Source organism: Saccopteryx bilineata, chromosome 2, assembly GCF_036850765.1.
Source record: "Saccopteryx bilineata isolate mSacBil1 chromosome 2, mSacBil1_pri_phased_curated, whole genome shotgun sequence".
NCBI classification, from domain to species: domain Eukaryota; kingdom Metazoa; phylum Chordata; class Mammalia; order Chiroptera; family Emballonuridae; genus Saccopteryx; species Saccopteryx bilineata.
In genome coordinates this window covers 157173699-157193573 of record NC_089491.1, presented here as the reverse complement: position 1 = coordinate 157193573, position 19875 = coordinate 157173699, and the positions used below count along the sequence as shown (strand labels likewise).

Genomic DNA, 19875 nt, shown 5'->3' with positions numbered 1-19875 from the left:
AATAGCCAAAACAATCCTAAGGAAAAAGAATGAAGCTGGGGGCATTACAATACCTGACTTTAAACTATATTATAGGGCCACGATAATTAAAACAGCATGGTATTGGCAGAAAAATAGACACTCAGACCAATGGAACAGAATAGAAAGCCCAGAAATAAAACCACATATATATGGTCAAATAATCTTTGATAAAGGGGCCAACAACACACAATGGAGAAAAGAAAGCCTCTTCAACAAATGGTGTTGGGAAAACTGGAAAGCCACATGCAAAAGAATGAAACTCGACTACAGCCTGTCCCCGTGTACTAAAATTAATTCAAAATGGATCAAAGACCTAAATATAAGACCTGAAACAATAAAGTACATAGAAGAAGACATAGGTACTAAAATCATGGACCTGGGTTTCAAAGAACATTTTATGAACTTGACTCCAATGGCAAGAGAAGTGAAGGCAAAGATAAATGAATGGGACTACATCAGAATTAAAAGTTTTTGCTCAGCAAGAGAAACTGATATCAAAATAAACAGACAACCAACTATATGGGAACTGATATTTTCAAACGACAGCTCAGATAAGGGCCTAATATCCAAAATTTACAAAGAACTCATAAAACTCAACAACAAACAAACAAGCAATCCAATAAAAAAATGGGAAGAGGACATGAACAGACACTTCTCCCAGGAAGAGATACAAATGGCCAACAGATATATGAAAAGATGCTCAGCTTCATTAGTTATTAGAGAAATGCAAATCAAAACTACAATGAGATACCACCTCACCCCTGTTAGATTAGCTATTATCAACAAGACGGGTAATAGCAAATGTTGGAGAGGCTGTGGAGAAAAAGGAACCCTCATTCACTGTTGGTGGGACTGTAAAGTAGTACAACCATTATGGAGGAAAGTATGGTGGTTCCTCAAAAAACTGCAAATAGAACTACCTTATGACCCAGCAATCCCTCTACTGGGTATATACCCCAAAACCTCAGAAACATTGATACGTGAAGACACATGTAGCCCCATGTTCATTGCAGCACTGTTCACAGTGGCCAAGACATGGAAACAACCAAAAAGCCCTTCAATAGAAGACTGGATAAAGAAGATGTGGCACATATACACTATGGAATACTACTCAGCCATAAGAAATGATGACATCAGATCATTTACAGCAAAATGGTGGGATCTTGATAACATTATAAGGAGTGAAATAAGCAAAGCAGAAAAAAACAAGAACTACATGATTCCATACATTGGTGGAACATAAAATTGAGACTAAGAGACATGGACAAGAGTGTGGTGGTTACCAAGGGTGGGGGGGGAGGGAGGACATGGGAGGGAGGGAGGGAGAGTTAGGGGGAGGGGGAGGGGCACAGAGAACTAGATAGAGGGTGACGGAGGACAATCTGACTTTGGGCGAGGGGTTTGCAACATAATTTGATGACAAAATAACCTAGACATGTTTTCTTTGAATATATGTACCCTGATTTATTAATGTCATCCCATTACCATTAATAAAAATTTATTAAAAAAAAAAAAAAAAAAAAAAAAAAAAAAAAAACAAAAAACAAAAAAAAAAAAAAAAAAAAAAGAAAAATGATAATAAATAAATAACTGTCCTACAACTCCAATAATTAACATGTAGAAAAGTCAAATAATATATTAAATATGAATATGAGAATTACCTTGAAGGGTACTACTAGAGTTTGGATTTGTTTTAAACAATTTTTTTTAATTTTTTTTATTTATTCATTTTAGAGAGGAGGGAGGGGGGAGAGAGAGAGAGAGAGAGAAAGAGAGAGAGAGAGAGAAGGGGGAGGAGCAGGAAGCATCAACTCCCATATGTGCCTTGACCAGGCAAGCCAGGGTTTTGAACCGGCAACCTCAGTGTTTCCAGGTTGATGCTTTATCCACTGCGCCACCACAGGTCAGGCTTAAACAATTTTTTGAATACCTGAACTCATTGGCAAGGTTGTCAGTACACAGTAGTCCCCTTTTATCAGCAGTGGATGCCTAAAATCGTGAATAGTACTGAACCCCGTGTTACTGTTTTTTCTTTTCTTTTCTTTTTAGCATGTGTGCGCGCAAGAAAAGAGACACACACAGGAAGAGAGAGAGATGAGAAGCATCGATATTATTTAGTTGTATTGCCTTAGTTGTTCATTGATTGCTTTCTCATTTGTGCCTTGGGAGAGGGAGCTACAGCTGAGCCAGTGACCCCTTGCTAAAGCCAGCGACCTTGGGCTCAAGCCAGCAACCATGGATTCATGTCTCTGATCCCACACTCAAGCCAGCGACCCCATGCTTAAGCAGGTGAGCATGTGCGCAAGCCAGCAACCTCAGGATTTCAAGCCTGGGTCCTCAGTGTCCCAAGCCGACACTCTATCTACTGTGCCACCACCTGGATCAGGTTTTCTCCTTTACTTATTATATTTTTCATTCCATAAGATGTACTTTTTTCCCAAAAAAGGTGTAGGAAAAAATGCCCATGTGTCTTATGGAGCAAAAAGTACAGTTATTTTATTAAATATTTTAACACATCATTGGTTCAGAATATTTTTTTTCTTATTTCCTCCTTAAAACCCTAGGTATGTCTTATGGTCAGGTGCGTCTTATGGAGCAAAAAATATGGTACATATCAATGACAAAATTTAATTTATAAATTAAGTACAGTAAGAGATAAACAATAATTAATAAAACAATTATACCAGGAAACAAAAAAGTTATCAAAGAAAAGAGACCCAACATTAATGAACAGAAAGTACACACAGTAACTGATGAAGAACAAACCAACAATTTGGTGGCAGGACAAGTGTTAGATGTTAGATATGTCAGTTACAAAACGTTAATAAGATTATGAGAAAGATGCAGATATAACCAAAATTGAGTTTCTGTTTCTACAGCAGGGGTCAGGAACCTATGGCTTATAAGCCAGATATGGCTCTTTTGATGGCTGCATCTGGCTTGCAGACAAATCTTTAACAAAAAAAATAATAACGTTAAAAATATAAAACATTCCCATGTATTACAATCCATTCATTTCCTACTGCTCATGTTCATGGTTGCGGGTGGCTGGAGCCAATCACAAGTGTCCTCCGGGACAACACCAAATTTTTATTGGATAATGCATAACATACACAGGTCACTGTATGGCTCTCACAGAATTACATTTTAAAATATGTGGTGTTCATGGCTCTCTCAGCCAAAAAAGTTCCTGACCCCTGTTCTGGAGCACTCATACATGTCTAAAAACTTCCTCCTGTTAAAAATATAAGAACTACATTAATATAAATCTCCACTCACTCTTGTGATGACTTCAAATCCTGGTTCTTCTTGTTGATTTATCTTTAAACCTGGAATAGCATCACTAAGAAAATCTGCCATTTCTGAAGGTGGTCGTTGATGTGCAGAGGAATCACTGCCTCTCCAACTATCAAAAATGTAGTTTGTAACTTTGGAAAATCCTACCATAGTTGCTGTATAAGGATCCTTTTTAATTTTCTATATAATAAAAAGAAAAATATTAGCATCAATAATTCAAATAAAAATAACTGATGATGGGAAAAAGGACAAATCTTTTAAAGGAGGGGTAATTAGAACTAAAACAGAGTGTTCTAAGATTATCTCAAATTTTTCTTATTTTCTGAGAAGAAAATTTTTAATTTTCTAAGCCAATCTTTTTTTTCATTTGGTTAAAATAGTATATTAAATGGCAAATAAAATGATAACTGATTGAACTGAAGATGAACAAGCGATTTGCTGGCTTCCTTCAATCTGCACATCAGAAACATACAATACAGTGCTTACTTTCCACTGGTTAACGGCCCGCAGCAGCCATCATCTGCTAGCAGTCCTGCCTTCACAAAAAAATATATTTCTTGAAGTGTGCAGTATCACACTAGTCTAACAAAATATTTTGTAGTTAAGTTTAAAAGCTCAAAATACTTAAATATCAGCGGGTATTTTAATCTAATTATATGATTAGTAAGTTGTGCCAATGATGATAATTTGTGCTGGGCAGTGCTGTCTCAGAAAAAACAGCAAAAGGTTTTTCTACTGCTAGAATTACTTCTAAATCTCAAACTGCCTGATTATATATAGCAAAAATAGTTACTTCTTTAAAATGATTATTTTTCACAAGAAAAACTGTTCCATCACTTTTCCTTTGAATCAATCTTTAGCTCTCTTCCTTCCGTATCTTATCTCCAGTACCGCAAAGGCAGTATCTGGAACATATGTTGAATGAATAAACAACTATTTCATTGGTTCACATAGAAATTTGAGTGAGAAATAAATTAACTCCATTTCTGTTTGTGTTGAGTGTGCATTTTTAGCCAGATGAAAGAATATACTCAAATATTTTAAGGGGAATTAGAACCTGCTTAAATGGAAAATAAAAACTCCAACCAGATTTTTGACTAAGTTTATCATTGAGTTCAAACTGGCTTACACAGTGGTCTTTCACCTAATCAATGAAAGTTATGATAATAAAAATTAACTGATATCCGATGTTAGTAGTATGATAAAAGAAAAAATTGCCTTAGGAGTAACTAAGAACCAAGGAAGCTTCTGAGTCTAACAAATAGGAAGAAACATACTAGTTTTTCTATAAAATTTAACAGAATAGTTTCATGAAGTTTACAGAGACAGTTGCCTCATTCCATATAATCTGAGAAAGTTGAGAGGTACGGGATATATAAAATAATGAAGACAAATTAATAATACGAGATAAATTTAAGAAACATACTTGTATTAAACCGTATGCTGGTTCATCAAGAAGATTTTCAAAGGACTGTGAAAGACTCTTATTCTGACAATTCACAAGAAGTGTTCTTTTATCCTGTGGAGATCTGTAATAAAAAAAAAGGATGTGTTGAAAATACTAGCACATCGAACAAGGGGTTACTTGGTCTGCTGAAGGCCCACAGTCAAGACACATATGAGAAAGCAATCAGTGAACTAAAGTGTCACAATGAAAAACTGATGATTGATGCTTATCTCTCTCTGTTCCTGTCTGTCTGTCCCTATCTATCCCTCTCTGACTCTCTCTCTCTGTAAAAAAAAATAATAAATTTTAAAAATAATAATAAATGATAATGAACCCAAATTCTTGTTTAGAATTATAATAGAAAGACCTTTAAATATATCTTCCTTTATTATCATAAAAACTTAAGTAAGTAAAAACGTATTTTAGGATTCAACAGTATATATATTATGTACACCGCAGGAAAATGTTCTATTTTGAAATGGCTTCCAATTTCATTCCACAGTTTGGTAGTATTAATTATAAGATGTTAAAAATACCAGATACAATAAATTATCTATTAAAGACGATTAATTATGTTAACCATAATTAAGATACACAAACATATTTAACAAGATTATAATGTACAGTTCAGATAATATTTTTTAATTCTTGCTTATTAAGCTCTGGAACCAAATTTTTCTCCACATTTCTTAACAGGTACAGAACAAATAAGATGCATTCCAAACAGACATCTGTCTAATTTTAAGCAATCAGATAAATTCACCATTTTTTTCTATTCACTACATTTGAAAACTTAATCAGCTGTAATGAATCCACAACTTTTGTGTTTAAAATAAAAATTAAACGTGTTATTTTTATGCTATTTCTAGTTTTCTATAATGTTTGAGATAAGAACTTTAATAACAGTTATCTCTTCTCAATTCTAACATAACAGGATGCAGCAGCAATGCTAAGGGGACTATGAATCTTATTCTTACATATGTGGAAACAGCACCCAATCTTCAGAGACAATAGGAGCTTAATAAACCCCTTGACTTTTTAAAAGTAGCTGTTAAGTCATTTGAAATAGGAAAAAAAAAACTTTTAAAATGTTCAATTTTCATTAAACACCATTTTTCTGAACATTTTTTGGGGTCATGCTTAATAGAAAGACCTAAAGATTCTCACAAGGTATTTTTAAGTGACTGATCAACTTTAAAATTTAACACCAGACCAAGTAACTAATATAGAAACAGATTATTCCCTAGCACAATGCTGCTGGTGCAGTGGTTATTATCTTATTTCTAACAATAAGTCAAATTATTTCTTTAAAATCCAAATAAAAATTGGTTCTAAAAGTCTAAACATTAGCTAGGCATGAAGAAGGGGAAAATTTACAACCTTCAACTATCTGGACTCAGATCATTATTACAGATACAGATCTAAAACTGTAGTCAGTAAAGCGTAGAGGGGAAGAAATGACTGCTGAACAAAAAAGCAACCACACACACATAAAAAAGGAAGGATTTAATTTTTTAATACCCAGTGTTCTGTGAAGAGGGGCTGGGGGAAGCTCTAAGAGAGACATAAGAAATTTAAGACTTAGTTGCCCTTGAAGAAAACACCAAAACATTTTTAAAGAACATCAGTCAAGCCATAGCCGAGCAGCTCAGTTGGTTAGATGGTTATCCCAGTACATCATGGTTGCAGGTTCGAGTCTCAGTCAGGGAACATATAAGAGCCAATCAATGAATGCATAAGTAGAACATGAAACCAATCTCTCTCTCTCTCTCTCTCAAAATAAATAACTTTTTAAAAGTACCTAAGTCAAAAGACAAGCAGTCTACTGACAGGCAATTGCAGAACTCAAAAAAAAAAAAAAAGCTACATTTCCACCTGCCAGGTTAACACATTGATTTAATCTGGTTAAATATGGATTTATAAATACTATATTATACTTAACATATTCTGGGACTATTATGGGTTCTGGGAAGTTGATCTTTAAAGACATTATTCAAGACTTTCAAGTTCATTGCAACAGCAAGACAGAACTTTTAATGGTGATAACATTAGAAATTCTATTAGAGCCTACTAAAAGGCTTAAAGAAAACCACAGCCTAATATCGCAACTATCGAGGCATATCTACTAAAAATTTAAAAGTACTTCCCAGACTTTTGAGGGAGCCTCTCCCAAAGACCTCAGAATACATTCAGAAATTATAAAAACTTAAGAAATGTGTACGCTCTGAGACATAATTAGCCATTTTATATGCTACTGAGAATGTCCAATATGTAAAGCTAAAGAAATAAAAATTTCATTGTAAAAGTTATCAATCAGGAAGGTTAATAAAAAACAAAAAGGTATATAATATTTACAACAAAACGATATTATGATTTGCTCACACAGTTGGGGCAAAAGTAGGTTTACAGTTGTTTGTATGGGACATAATACAATAAATAATAATATAAGAATAAACTTTTGTGTACTTACAACTGTAGACCTACTTCTGCCCCACCCTATATATGTGAGGTACATATCTCTCAATGGAAATAAAGGAGAATCTAGAACCTAATGATGTAAACAGCTGGTGTTATATGATGATATAACCAATTTGGCTTTTTAGGGTAATATTTCACTGCTTGGATATTTCTATATTAATGTAAAAAATGGCTCAATATACAATATAATTGTAATGAAACCAAAAACCTTTATTCATATGCTAGCAACCAACTCAGTTCCAGAAAGGTAACAAAAATCTATTTGTAGCTCATTCTTTCACCCATCTGTATGGTAATGCCCTTATTTTGATAGGGTTGGGTATTAGGAAGACAACATGGCCACAGAGTGCAAGCACATTCTTCAATTTACGTTAATCAGAAAAAAATAACACGGTCTGACTGATTTACTATTGGTTTTGAATTCAGAAGACGACAAGGAGGGAAGACCCTAGCATAGACTGGCTGGCATCTCAGTGATGAAGGCTGCTAAAACCAAGATTTTCCTAGACTACTACTCTTCCTACATTTAGTCTCTACAATGATCACTGAGACCACGGAACCATGACTCTGGAAATATCATTTTCCCTAGGATAATTGCTCCAGTGACAAGAAACGAGACCCACATAGCTGATACCAAGTTTAGTTAAAAAAAGGTAGGAGGAGCCTGACCAGGAGGTGGCACAGTGGATAGAGCATCAGACTGAAATGCAGAGGACTCAGGTTCGAGATTCCAAGGTTGCCAGCTTGAGCACGGGCTCATGTGGTTTGAGCAAAGCTCACCAGCTTGGACCCAAGGTCGCTGGCTTGCGCAAGGGGTAACTCAATCTACTGAAGGCCCACATATGAGAAAGCAATCAATAAACAACTAAGGTGTCACAATGAAAAACTGATGATTGATGCTTCTCATTTCTCTGCTTTCCTGTCTGTCTGTCCCTATCTATCCATCTCTCTGACTCTAAGTCTCTGTTAAAAAAAAAAAAAAAAAAAAAGGAGGAGGGGACACTGGCTGGCTGGCTCAGTGGTAGAGCATTGGCCTGGTGTGGGGATGTCCCAGGTTCAATTCCCAACCAGGGCACACAGGAGAAGCACCCATCTGCTTCTCCACCCTTCCCTCTTTCCTTTCTCTCTATCTCTCTCTTCCCGTCCTGCAGCCAAAGCTCCATTGGAGCAAAGTTGGCCCGGGCGCTGAGGATGGCTCCATGGCCTCCACCTCAGGTGCTAGAATGGCTCTGGTCGCAACAGAGCAACCGCCCCAGATGGGCAAAGCATCACCCCCTGGTGGGCATGCTGAGTGGATCCCGGTCGGGCACAAGTGAGAGTCTCTCTGGCTCCCTGCTTCTCACTTCAGGGGAAAAAAATGGGGGATACTTGGGAATTTTTATTACCTTGGACTTTATTTAACTGGGAATTCTATGTATTTGGATATTAACTAATGAACATAAACATAAGAAATTTTAATATCTCCTAATAATCTTATAATGGCTTACACAAATTTGGAACTTTTATATTGGAAACTGCTTGTCTGTAGTATCTACAATCTACCATTTGGACTCAACATATAATCTCTGGTGAACTAAGGCACAATGTAATTGGTTATAATTTATGATGGGAAAGACAGTAAGGAGTGCTAATTTTCAGCCTGGGGACAGAGGAGCCTTGAAGTTAAAATATTTGATGTACTGTTCTGATACACCTCAATCATTCAGGAGGTAAAGAGTAAACTGGCCCCCAGAAGAATGAACAATGGAGAAATGCCTGGTATTGGAGGCATAGCCTTTGAAGGACTTTAGAGAGCTCCTCCCTGAAGAGCAGCCATATCTGATTGATCAAATACTTACTGATAAAGCCCTATGGGAAGAGACACAAGAATAAAGTGTAGGCAAGTCAGCCTCCTCTGCTAGGTTGCTAGGTTTTTCACTTTCACACATCATGAAGGACGGCAATTAATCATGTATGCTCATATACTGTCCCATTTTATCTTCTTTTCATTTAATTTCATTCTCTCTCAGCCCTTAAATTACCAACACAAAAAATTATATATTATCTTATTACATATATTATCCTATTATGTGCTCTCATAGTGCTATAGATGTCCTATCCAACAAACTTATTACAGCTAAAATTTTACATTCATTTGTATAAGCAATGTTTGTCTATCCCACAACAGTACAAATGCCATGAAGGCAGAAGTGATATCTTTTTGATTATTGCTCTCTTTCCAGCACTTGGTACAGTTCCTCAAAAAGATTAGGTGTTGTGAAAAAGTAAAGAGAGAAAGAGGAACACCATTCCCATGGCTTCATGTTTCCAAATGGAAAATATGTACTCGTTCGAAAGAAACTCCTCTTTCACAGGGACACATCTGATGCTGAGATCAGGAATAAGAATTAGAGTAAGAAGAAGGTGCATGGTTGGAATAATCCTGTTCAGGCTCTATCCACTTGGATCTGCCTGCCAACAGAGAAAGCAGTTTCTAGTCTGCTCTCATTCACATCATTCATGATCTTTCCTTAATAGAGAGACCTGCAGTTGTCCAAAAGTGACAAAAACTGGTGACTTCAAAACTAATTTGAGGTGAATTAATATGATGCTGCTTGTCTAAGCCTCACCAATAATGGCAATATTTTTATCACCAACTGTCCAATTCTTATATTTACTTCTCAGTTACTTACAAATGCAGGAAAGGAAACAAAGGTTCACTTATAGCTCTCATTAAAGCATGACCAGCACACATTTAAGCTACACATTCCCTCATAATGTGATTGTTGAGCACATCCTTGAACCCATCGAGGATAGAAAACGCTCTACCTCTTGAGCTAAAATCTATTTCCTTTTATTTTTCCTTGGAGTCATATAAAACAAATGTACAATGTATTTCTTATTAACCCTTTCAAAATTATTTGTAGTATTAACAGTACTTTGTCATTTAGTCATTCAACTAAGCCTGAACGTGCAAATATGTGCTATATGCACTGTGGCTAGGAACTCAGGAGACAATGCAAACAAGACAGAAGCAACCCCTGCCATTATGGGCTTATATTCTAAAGCAGAACATTAAAAAATAGACAAAATTATTTTATTCTGTTAAGGGTCATGAAAGAAGCAAACAAGAAAATGAGACTATGAAAAGAAATGGGTGTGGGAACCTACATTAAATGGGAGAGGGACATCCAGAAAAGCCCCTCTGAGGAAGTGCCATCAAACTGAGAGACCTCGGGAATTAGAAAGGGGGAAAAATACTCCACACAAAAGAAACAGCAGACATAAAGACCCTAGGACAAAAAAGCATTTAGGATGTTTTAGGAACTGAAAGAAAACCATGTGGCTGGACTACAGAAGATATTAGTGTGCAATAAGGTGTCCAAGATAAATCAAGTTAAGATAAGGCCAGCCCTTGTTGACCATAGTAAGAAGTCTGGGTTGTATTTTACATTAACACCACATCCTTCTAATGTTTTTCATGATACGATTTTGATCTCTCTTGTTACACTAGTTATCTTTCCCATGTAGAAGAGTTCATTTAACACATTCAAAATACAGTGCTTAAAACTAAGCCCAGATCTCCAAAGTATGATCGCTCCAGTAAAGAGAGGTTCTACCACTTCAACCTCAACACTATGCTTTAATCAACAGTCTCAGATCAAATGAGCTCTTCCATGACTATTACATCAACTGATGAATACTCGGCTTGCTACACAGCTAAGCCCCAAGTTTTTAACATCTGCTATTCAGACAGCCAAACCATCTGCCCCCTGGTGGTAGCCTATTCACAGTTTCCCACTTGAAGATTGAGACCCAAATACAGTACTTGCAACCAGGCTTGACTTTCTTACGGTTATTGGCACTGATCAGAATACCTAATGGTAGCCAGAACTAATAACACAGTAGGAGAGAATTTCATTCTAGAAAACACACAGTCAATATATGCCAACTTTTGGGTCACTCCTAGCTTTTGTAACCCAAATTTATGCATAATAAAGGACATTTTTCTATTATAAAGTGAGGATATTATCAATGAAGTTAACAATCATCCCAACAGTTCCCCAAGCTAAAAATCTCTACTTCTCCCTTCTTGTCACTTCCACATATCCAATCACACACTCTAACCCTAAACATTTGTGTAATACTTATATCTTCTTGTCACTTTCCTATTTCATGCCACTATTAATTCCAGCTAGATGACTAGAACAACCTGCTACCATGATTTATAAGATTACTCATGCTCTGGCCAATCTATGATTACATCATGTTTTACATTCTTCCTTCTATCTAAAATATCTCTGCCTTCAAAATATTTCCTTCCCCTTCATGCTAATGTGCATTCATTTGTCAGGTTTCAAGTTAGATGTCACTTCCACAGAAAGTATTCCCTGACTGCTACCCAACCTGCAATCTGAATGAGATACCCTTCCTTGCTTTCTAGGAGCTCCAAAAAGTACCCTATACCTCCTTCATCTTAGTTTTTGCGTTTTACTGCCATTTATTGGTCAATATCCTTCACAAGACCATAAACTCTCAGATATCTAGAAATGTGCCTGTTTTGTTCACTACTAAATACCAAGCAACTGCAGTGCTCAGAATGTAATTGATAACGAAAATATATTTGGTGAGAGTGAAAGCAAGAAAGAGTACATGTTTAATAGAAACTACACAATAAAAGGTAAATTTGGTAAATATATAATCCATAATTATTGATGCATCATCATTCATTTAAATGTGTATAAAAATATTAGACCACTCTTTCTTTTGAAACAGTAATAAGGTAACAGGTTGCAAATCCAAATCACTATAATGGCAAGATTTTATGTAGTCATTCATCCAAAGCAGCCAATATTCCAAAAACAAGAAATCGTCCATGCCCTAATAGGCACATAGGTCACTGAGACACAGTAACAAGTAAAAATAGTTTGCCTTGGGACCAATAGAACAATCCAATTTCAATAAATAGAAAATAATTTGATACTTACTCACACAATACCACATATTTTTCAAGAGAGTCAATCAGCAGTTTGCTATCTCCTTGATGAAAGTGCAGAGCAGGGAGAACGACGTCATCTTTTAGACAGAATACCAAATACGACCAGCCCATACCCTCTTTGTTTTGCTTGATTGATTTCAGGTCTGTCAAATTGAACAGGAATGACCATTTGCTTTTCCCATTTCTATGACTTCGAGTATCTTAAAAACAAGAAAATGGGGCAAAATATTTTGTTCACCTTTTTAAAAGGTACTGACAGTGCTCTTCATGAAGATTGCCTGACATAAATGTGTTGACCCTAAAGAATGATTATACTATTCATATCACTATGACTCCCACCTGTTAAAAGTGACAACATGTACTTTCTTAAAAGAATAATTTTAAAAATAATTATCTATTGCCCCCAATTAACAAGGTTATCCCCATTTAAATATAAGCTTTGCCCAAAATGAACACAGCTTTGGAAGCAGGCCGGTTGCATTCAAATTGCAGTACCACCAGCTTACTAACTAAATGATCTAGAGCAAATAACTACATCTTTAAGAGCTTCAGTTTCCTCATCTGTGAAATAGAGATAATTATACTTACCTCCCAATGTTATTTTAAAAGAATTAAAAGAGACAATACTTGTCAACTAGCTAGGTACAGTGCAAAGTATATAGCAAATACTCAATAAATGTTCATCTTTTCTACTCCCCCCAAATATGCATGGTATGATGCTCTTAAGACAGTCATTTAAAACAAAACACAAAAACAAAACTTTTATTTTCCCCATGTCCTCTCACAATTATTTTTAACAGACTACACTGAATGAAGGTCAGTGCACCAGTATAAAAAACAGTGGAATGAAGAGATTTTTTTTTTTTTTTGCAAAAACCCAAAGAACAGTAGAGAATTGAGAATGAAAAGACAACTAAGTTGTGAATACTTTCAAAGAGAATTAACATATTTAATCTCCCTGCTAAATCTATTTTCCACTAAATTATGACCTCAGTTCAAACCAAACTCTAGTTAGGTCAAATAAAACATCTTCCTAGTTTGTGGGCTATTTATAGCTTTAAGTCTTAGGTTTGTGAACAATATTGTAACTGATGACAACCAATTTAAACATTATCTATTTAAATCAAAATTTAAAGAATGGAAACGTTACTGTTCTTCTCATTAATACATAATGAATTTCTTATCTATAATTTTTAATCATTTTAACCCAAGCATAAGCATATCTTATCTCTGAAATTTTTAAAAAATCCTTTTCCCTAAATGTTACTTCCTAAGAAGTGTCATACTATTCTGTCATTCAAGATCTTCATTAATTCCACACTATTAATTCTGCAAAGATAAATCATCTTAACTTTTAATAATTACAAAATCAAGATAAATTGCATAGATGATATATACTTGTAGAATTTGATCAAAGGGTACATCAATTAGTGTTGACCTGCATGTGTATTACCTACTTACAGAGTCAGGTACAATATAGCTCCAACACCTCCTAAGATGACACAAAGAAATCTACAGCTTACAGAAACCTCTGCCTGCAAGGAATACAGGCACCTTACATTTCATGGACACTTTAGCAAGTACCATTTCAAAAGAAGCCCAGAAAGACTAAAGTAACATACCAGTTCAAATGAAGAATTCATATCTAAGAGTGGTATTAGATTAAGTGCCATGTGTCCACTTGAGTACTATATATCATGTCTGACTGGAATTAATATTACAGAGCTTATAACACTACTTCAAGCTAGTATCAAAGTGAGGACAAATCTACAATTCCAACAACTTCATAAATCATTTTAAGTGTGAATATACTTAGGACTACTAGAAAGGATAGCTATTACCATATTATCTGCAAAGACCAAAAATATTTTCACAGCAAAGAGTAACGAAAAACTAGATATCAACAATTCTTTAAATGAAGTTCTTAAATTACACAAAAAGTATTTAAACCAACTTAATGTAAGAAAATCATGTAGAGAATATTAAATATACAGTTATCTGAATCACCAGAAATTTGTAAAAAATCACAAGTAAAAATTTTACATAGGTTTTCCCTCATCAATGGAAGAGACTGACAATACACAGTAAATAAAACGGAAGATGCCTTACACATTTCCTTACTTCAAGTGCTGATAAATAACGAGAGAAACATTATGTGTCAATTCTGGAAGTCCCTTTACTAGAATATAAACTTCATGAGAATAGGAACTTAATTTTGTTCACAACTATTTCCATATCCTAGAAGAGTGACTACCACATAAAAGGCACTCAAGGAGGCCCTGGCCGGTAGGCTCAGTGGTAGAGCATCGGCCTGGCGTGCAGGAGTCCCAGGTTCGATTCCCGGCCGGGGCACACAGGAGAAATCCCCATCTGCTTCTCCACCCCTCCCCCTCTCCTTCCTCTCTGTCTCTCTCTTCCCCTCCCGCAGCCAAGGCTCCACTGGAGCAAAGATGGCCCGGGAGCTAAGGATGGCTCTATGGCCTCTGCCTCAGGTGCTAGAATGGTTCTGGTTGCAACAGAGCGACGCCTCAGATGGGCAGAGCATCACCCCCTGGTGGGCATGCTGGGTGGATCCCGGTCGGGCACATGTGGGAGTCTGTCTGACTGCCTCCCCATTTCCAACTTCAGAAAAATACAAAGAAGAAAAAAGGCACTCAAAGATATGTTGAATAAATGAATAACTAAGTACCAAGTCAACATAAAAGTAATCTGCAATTTAATCTACCACCAATAGCTAACCAGAAACACAAAAGTTTACAAAAAAAGACAAAGAAAAAAAACAGAAATTAAGAGTTAGGTCAAATTTTCCTTCTTTTGTCTTACAGAAGGATAAATAAAACTAATTAGTTCAGACGAATTTACTATGTTATTAAATACACATAAAAAACATCTCGAACACAGTGACATGGGAAAACTGGCCATTAATAACAGAAGAAGAAAACAAAAGACCTCAGTAAGTACCCATGTCTTGAAAAGAATTAACATCAAGGAAAAGAATCAACATCAAGGACATCACTTTAAATGGGTTTACAGAACATAATGACAGTCTGCTGTTCTGGGAATATTTTCAAAATATCTTTCTCTGGTACATAAAAACAAAGACCTAGGAAAAACAAACAAACAAACAAAAAAACAAAGACCTAGAAGTAGACACTCCTAAGAAATATAAAGTTGCCCTGGCCAGCTGGCTCAGAGGTAGAGCATCGGCCAAGGTGTGGAAGTTCCGGGTTTGATTCCCGGTTAGGACACACAGGCAAAGAGACCATTGGCTTCTCCACCCCTCCCCTCTTCTCTCTCTCTCTTCTCTTCCCACAGCCACAGTTCAAATGGTTCCAGCAAGTTACCCCAGGGGCTGAGGATGGCTCCATGGCCTTGCCTCAGGCGCTAAAATAGCTGGGTTGCCAAACAACAAAGCAGTGGCCACAGATGGGCAGAGCATTATTGCCCTTTAAGGGGCTTGCTGGGTGGATCTCAGTCAGGGCATATACTGGAGTCTGTCTTTCTCTGCCTCCCCACTTCTCACTTAATTAAAAAAAAAAGAAGGGAGGGAGGGAGGAGGGAAGGAAAGATATATAAAGTCTAGTAAGTTTTCTATAGTAGTCAATGAGGTTTATCCCAAGTTTCCTTTGTGAATTATCAAAAAGAGAAAAAAAAAAAGTAAAGACAATAAATAATAAAAATTTTATTTGAAAAAATAATTTTAAAAGTACAAAAATGTTTCATAATGGCATAATTTTAAATTCTAAAACATCCAACCTAGAAAATGTCTCCTTTAGGAAGGAGTTTTGATGAAATGTAATCAGATGAGATAGTATAGGATAAAATGGGATGGAACAGAATGCAGAACTCCTTATTCTGTTAAATATGTGTATGCGTACCAGGCCATATTGTTCAATGTATTTCTTACTGCTATGCACAATAAAAAATTTTAAGTTCTGGAGAAAAAGAGAAAAAATTGTCTTAACTTTTAATAATTACAAAATCAAGTTATGCTCTTTACTTTGTAAGTGACAATGCATGGCCAAGCCACATAAGCAGAATTTACATCAGTGGCTTTTTGCTAAGCTACACAGAGGTTCTCAACTTTGTACATTTAAATCACTAGGAGAGGTTTTGAAAAATACAGATATCCAAACTCCATGTCCAGAGTATGATTTAATTTGCTGGATAAAAACCAGACATGGGTATTTTTTTAAAAGCCTAATCTTCCCAAATGATTCCTCTGTGCAACCAAAACTGAAAACCACTATTCTGAAAAGATCTTTACTGTTGGATTCTGCTTTTCTTATCCATGTAATGCTTCTTTCATCTATGAAATTTTGAAAATTCCTTTTGCTCATACCTGTAGCCTGATCCATTTTCAAGGATTTAACAATATTAGGCAACAACAAAAAATAGCAATTCACATGACCAATCCTGAGGATCTAGTCCACAGAAATTAAAAATCACTCAGAGGCTAAAGATACTAATATCCTGTGGTTTTATCTTTCCTTAATACTTTGTGTTGTTCTGGTTAAGAACCTTCTCTTTCAGTAGAAAGGGATTTCAATCAATCAATCGGTCAATCAATCAACGACACACCTGCATGCATGAATTCATTATTATCAAAACTTGTGAATTACTATTTAGTTCTTAATTACCATTGTTTCCAAAAAAATGATACAGTTTAAAATATAACTATTTTATATGAGAATGATTCCCCAGGCCACACATGAAAATCAATTTTACTTAGCAACAATGCTATATAAATGTAGCGATACATATTCCAATAAATTCTGGCCAGCTTTTTAAATCTGATAAACACGGATAAATCCCTATGTTCAGATCAAACTCATTAAGAAATAAAATATACTTTCAGTTATAAAATACAAAGAAATAAATAGAAAAAATACATTTTAACTCTATATAAGTGTTTAACATTTTTAAAGAGATTAATCACAAATAATTTGGCCAGATCACAGATCAGCTAACTAGATCATACTTAGGGTAGTAGATGTGTTCTACCAGGCTGTTAGCTTTGCTTTTTTTTATCTACATGTAGATAATTATTACATAGCAAACAGATTTAAATACATATTTACATAAAGGAGAAGAGTCACTGACTATGTATAAATGGGAGACTGCAGTAAATACTGAAATTAGAACAGGATGGTTTAGTGCAGGGGTAGTCAAACTTTTTATACCTACCGCTCACTTTTGTATCTCCGTTAGTAGTAAAATTTTCTAACCACCCACTGGTTCCACAGTAATGGCAATTTATAAAGTAGGAAAGTAACTTTACTTTATAAAATTTATAAAGCCGAGTTACAGCAAGTTAAAGCATATAATAATAATTACTTACCAAGTACTTTATATCGGATTTTCACCAAGTATGGCAGAATAAATCTTTATAAAACAACTTACTATAGTTAAATCTATCTTTTTATTTATACTTTGGTTGCTCCGCTACCGCCCACCATGAAAGCTGGAACGGCCACTAGTGGGCGGTAGGGACCAGGTTGACTACCACTGGAGTGGTATACGCCATCTCCCCCTGGTGCATAAGGAAGATAAAACATTTTCTTTTATTCTACTAGATTAAGAAACATGTGCATGAGAGACAGCCAAAGCAATTTACTAAAGTGTTTCTATTTTCTGCCATTAAACAGAGAAGTATTTTTAAAGTCTTTTTTATAAAATCACAACCAACAAAACAACAAAAAGAGATATGAAAAGGAAATATAACTAAAATATGAGAGTTAAATATATCAAAGCACCAAAGCATCTTCCTTCTCTAACTGAGGAACACCAAAGAAATTTTCTTTGCACTTTCATTTATAATATATTGTAGCAAAACAGTCTATGATTTCAAAAGATTTAAGGGCATACCTCCACTGGTATGTGGTTTCTTTTTAAATGAAACTGTATTAACCATGTCCCACTCCGCTTCGTAACTGTTCACATGTTCCCATCCTCGATGAGCTCTTTCTTTTGGCGCCTGGGTCCATTCTACAACTGAACTGGAGTCCTAAAATAATTATAATATATAAAATATATAAGGACTAAAAGTAGAATTCAATTTCAATCAAAATATCTCCTCAGCATCTATAAATTAACTTTGTACATTATGGCCGGTATCACTGGTGTGTGGGGGGGATCATTATTTCCTACCATATTCTCTCTTGCCCACCTCTACTAAAAACATAAGAAAAGCTTACCCAGATATGTCCGGATCCAACCACAACAAGTATATACCGGGGTCTTGAACAGGAAAAGGTATGGAATTGAAATAAATAATAGAGACTTAAAGATATATATATACAGATGGGTTAAGGAGGATGACACGGCAGTCTCCACTGTTCCTTAGCTGTAACGTCCCTGCTCCCAGAAACACATCCACTTTTTTTTTTTTTTCAGAGACAGAGAGAGAGTCAGAAAGAGGGATAGACAGGGACAGACAGACAGGAACAGAGAGATGAGAAGCATCAATCATTAGTTTTTCGTTGTGCATTGCGACACCTTAGTTGTTGATTGATTGCTTTCTCATATGTGCCTTGACCGCAGGCTTTCAGCAGATCAAGTAACCCCTTACTCGAGCCAGTGACCTTGGGTCAAGGTCACTGGAGAGCTTTTGCTCAAACCAGATGAGCCCACACTCAAGCTGGTGACCTCGAGGTCTCAAACCTGGGTCCTCGGCATCCCAGTCTGATGCTCTATCCACTGCGCCACCACCTGGTCAGGCAACATCCACTTTTATTCATAGAAAAATGTGATCCATCAGCAATTCAATTAAGTTTCCAAGGCAACTCAAAGACAACCCCCACCATACCATCCAAATCTACTTTACACTAATAAGAAACTAGCTTCCAGACTCCTCCGGAGAACATGGGTGAGACAAATGAGAATCAGGTGTAGCTCTTTGTTAACTAGGCAAAGGAGGTGGGGTTTGGACCCAGCACCTCTGTCCAGATTGCAAAAATACCCTGTTTGTTTATTTGGTCCCAAACATATCCCCTTTTATTTTTATTTCTTAAAACTTCAATTCATGTGCTGTGATTCATACTCATCTGAATTCTCATGTTCCGATTTGGAGACAGAAAACTATAGAATAAACAACAAAATTGAAATAACCAATGCTAACAGATACTATAACAAGTATCCCGTCGGCCTAGCGTGCGGAGGACCTGGGTTCGATTCCCGGCCAGGGCACATAGGAGAAGCGCCCATTTGCTTCTCCACCCCTCTGCCGCGCCTTCCTCTCTGTCTCTCTCTTCCCCTCCTGCAGCCAAGGCTCCATTGGAGCAAAGATGGCCCGGGCGCTGGGGATGGCTCTGTGGCCTCTGCCCCAGGCGCTAGAGTGGCTCTGGTCGCAACATGGCGACACCCAGGATGGGCAGAGCATCGCCCCCTGGTGGGCAGAGCGTCGCCCCCTGGTGGGCGTGCCGGGTGGATCCCGGTCGGGCGCATGCGGGAGTCTGTCTGACTGTCTCTCCCTGTTTCTAGCTTCAGAAAAATGCAAAAAAACAAAACAAAAAAAAAAAAAACAAGTATCCTAATACAATTAAGTAATTAAAGCTTATTAGATTATCAAGCAAAGTCTTAACTAATACAACAGGATCTATAATAAAATTCTTACAGTCTTAAATGTCCTTAACATGTTAATGTAATTTCACCA

At 36.3% G+C, this 19875-nt stretch overlaps 1 protein-coding gene and 1 long non-coding RNA gene across 3 annotated transcripts in view; one reads left to right on the top strand and one right to left on the bottom strand.

Moving 5' to 3' along the window:
- The window catches only part of LOC136324837 (uncharacterized), a 457224-nt gene that overhangs the window by 78218 nt on the left and 359131 nt on the right, over positions 1–19875 (top strand). The gene's annotated exons all lie outside the window — the stretch shown is intronic.
- The window catches only part of TBC1D15 (TBC1 domain family member 15), a 114898-nt gene that overhangs the window by 37077 nt on the left and 57946 nt on the right, over positions 1–19875 (bottom strand). Inside the window, exons 4-7 of one of the 2 annotated variants that reach the window (XM_066258253.1) lie at positions 18090–18228; positions 12211–12421; positions 4745–4847; positions 3301–3498 (exon numbers count right to left, since the gene is read on the bottom strand). In XM_066258253.1, the coding sequence (XP_066114350.1) occupies positions 3301–3498; positions 4745–4847; positions 12211–12421; positions 18090–18228 (651 nt within the window). The remainder of the gene's footprint in view (positions 1–3300; positions 3499–4744; positions 4848–12210; positions 12422–18089; positions 18229–19875) is intronic. The other variant, XM_066258254.1, reaches the window with a different exon arrangement.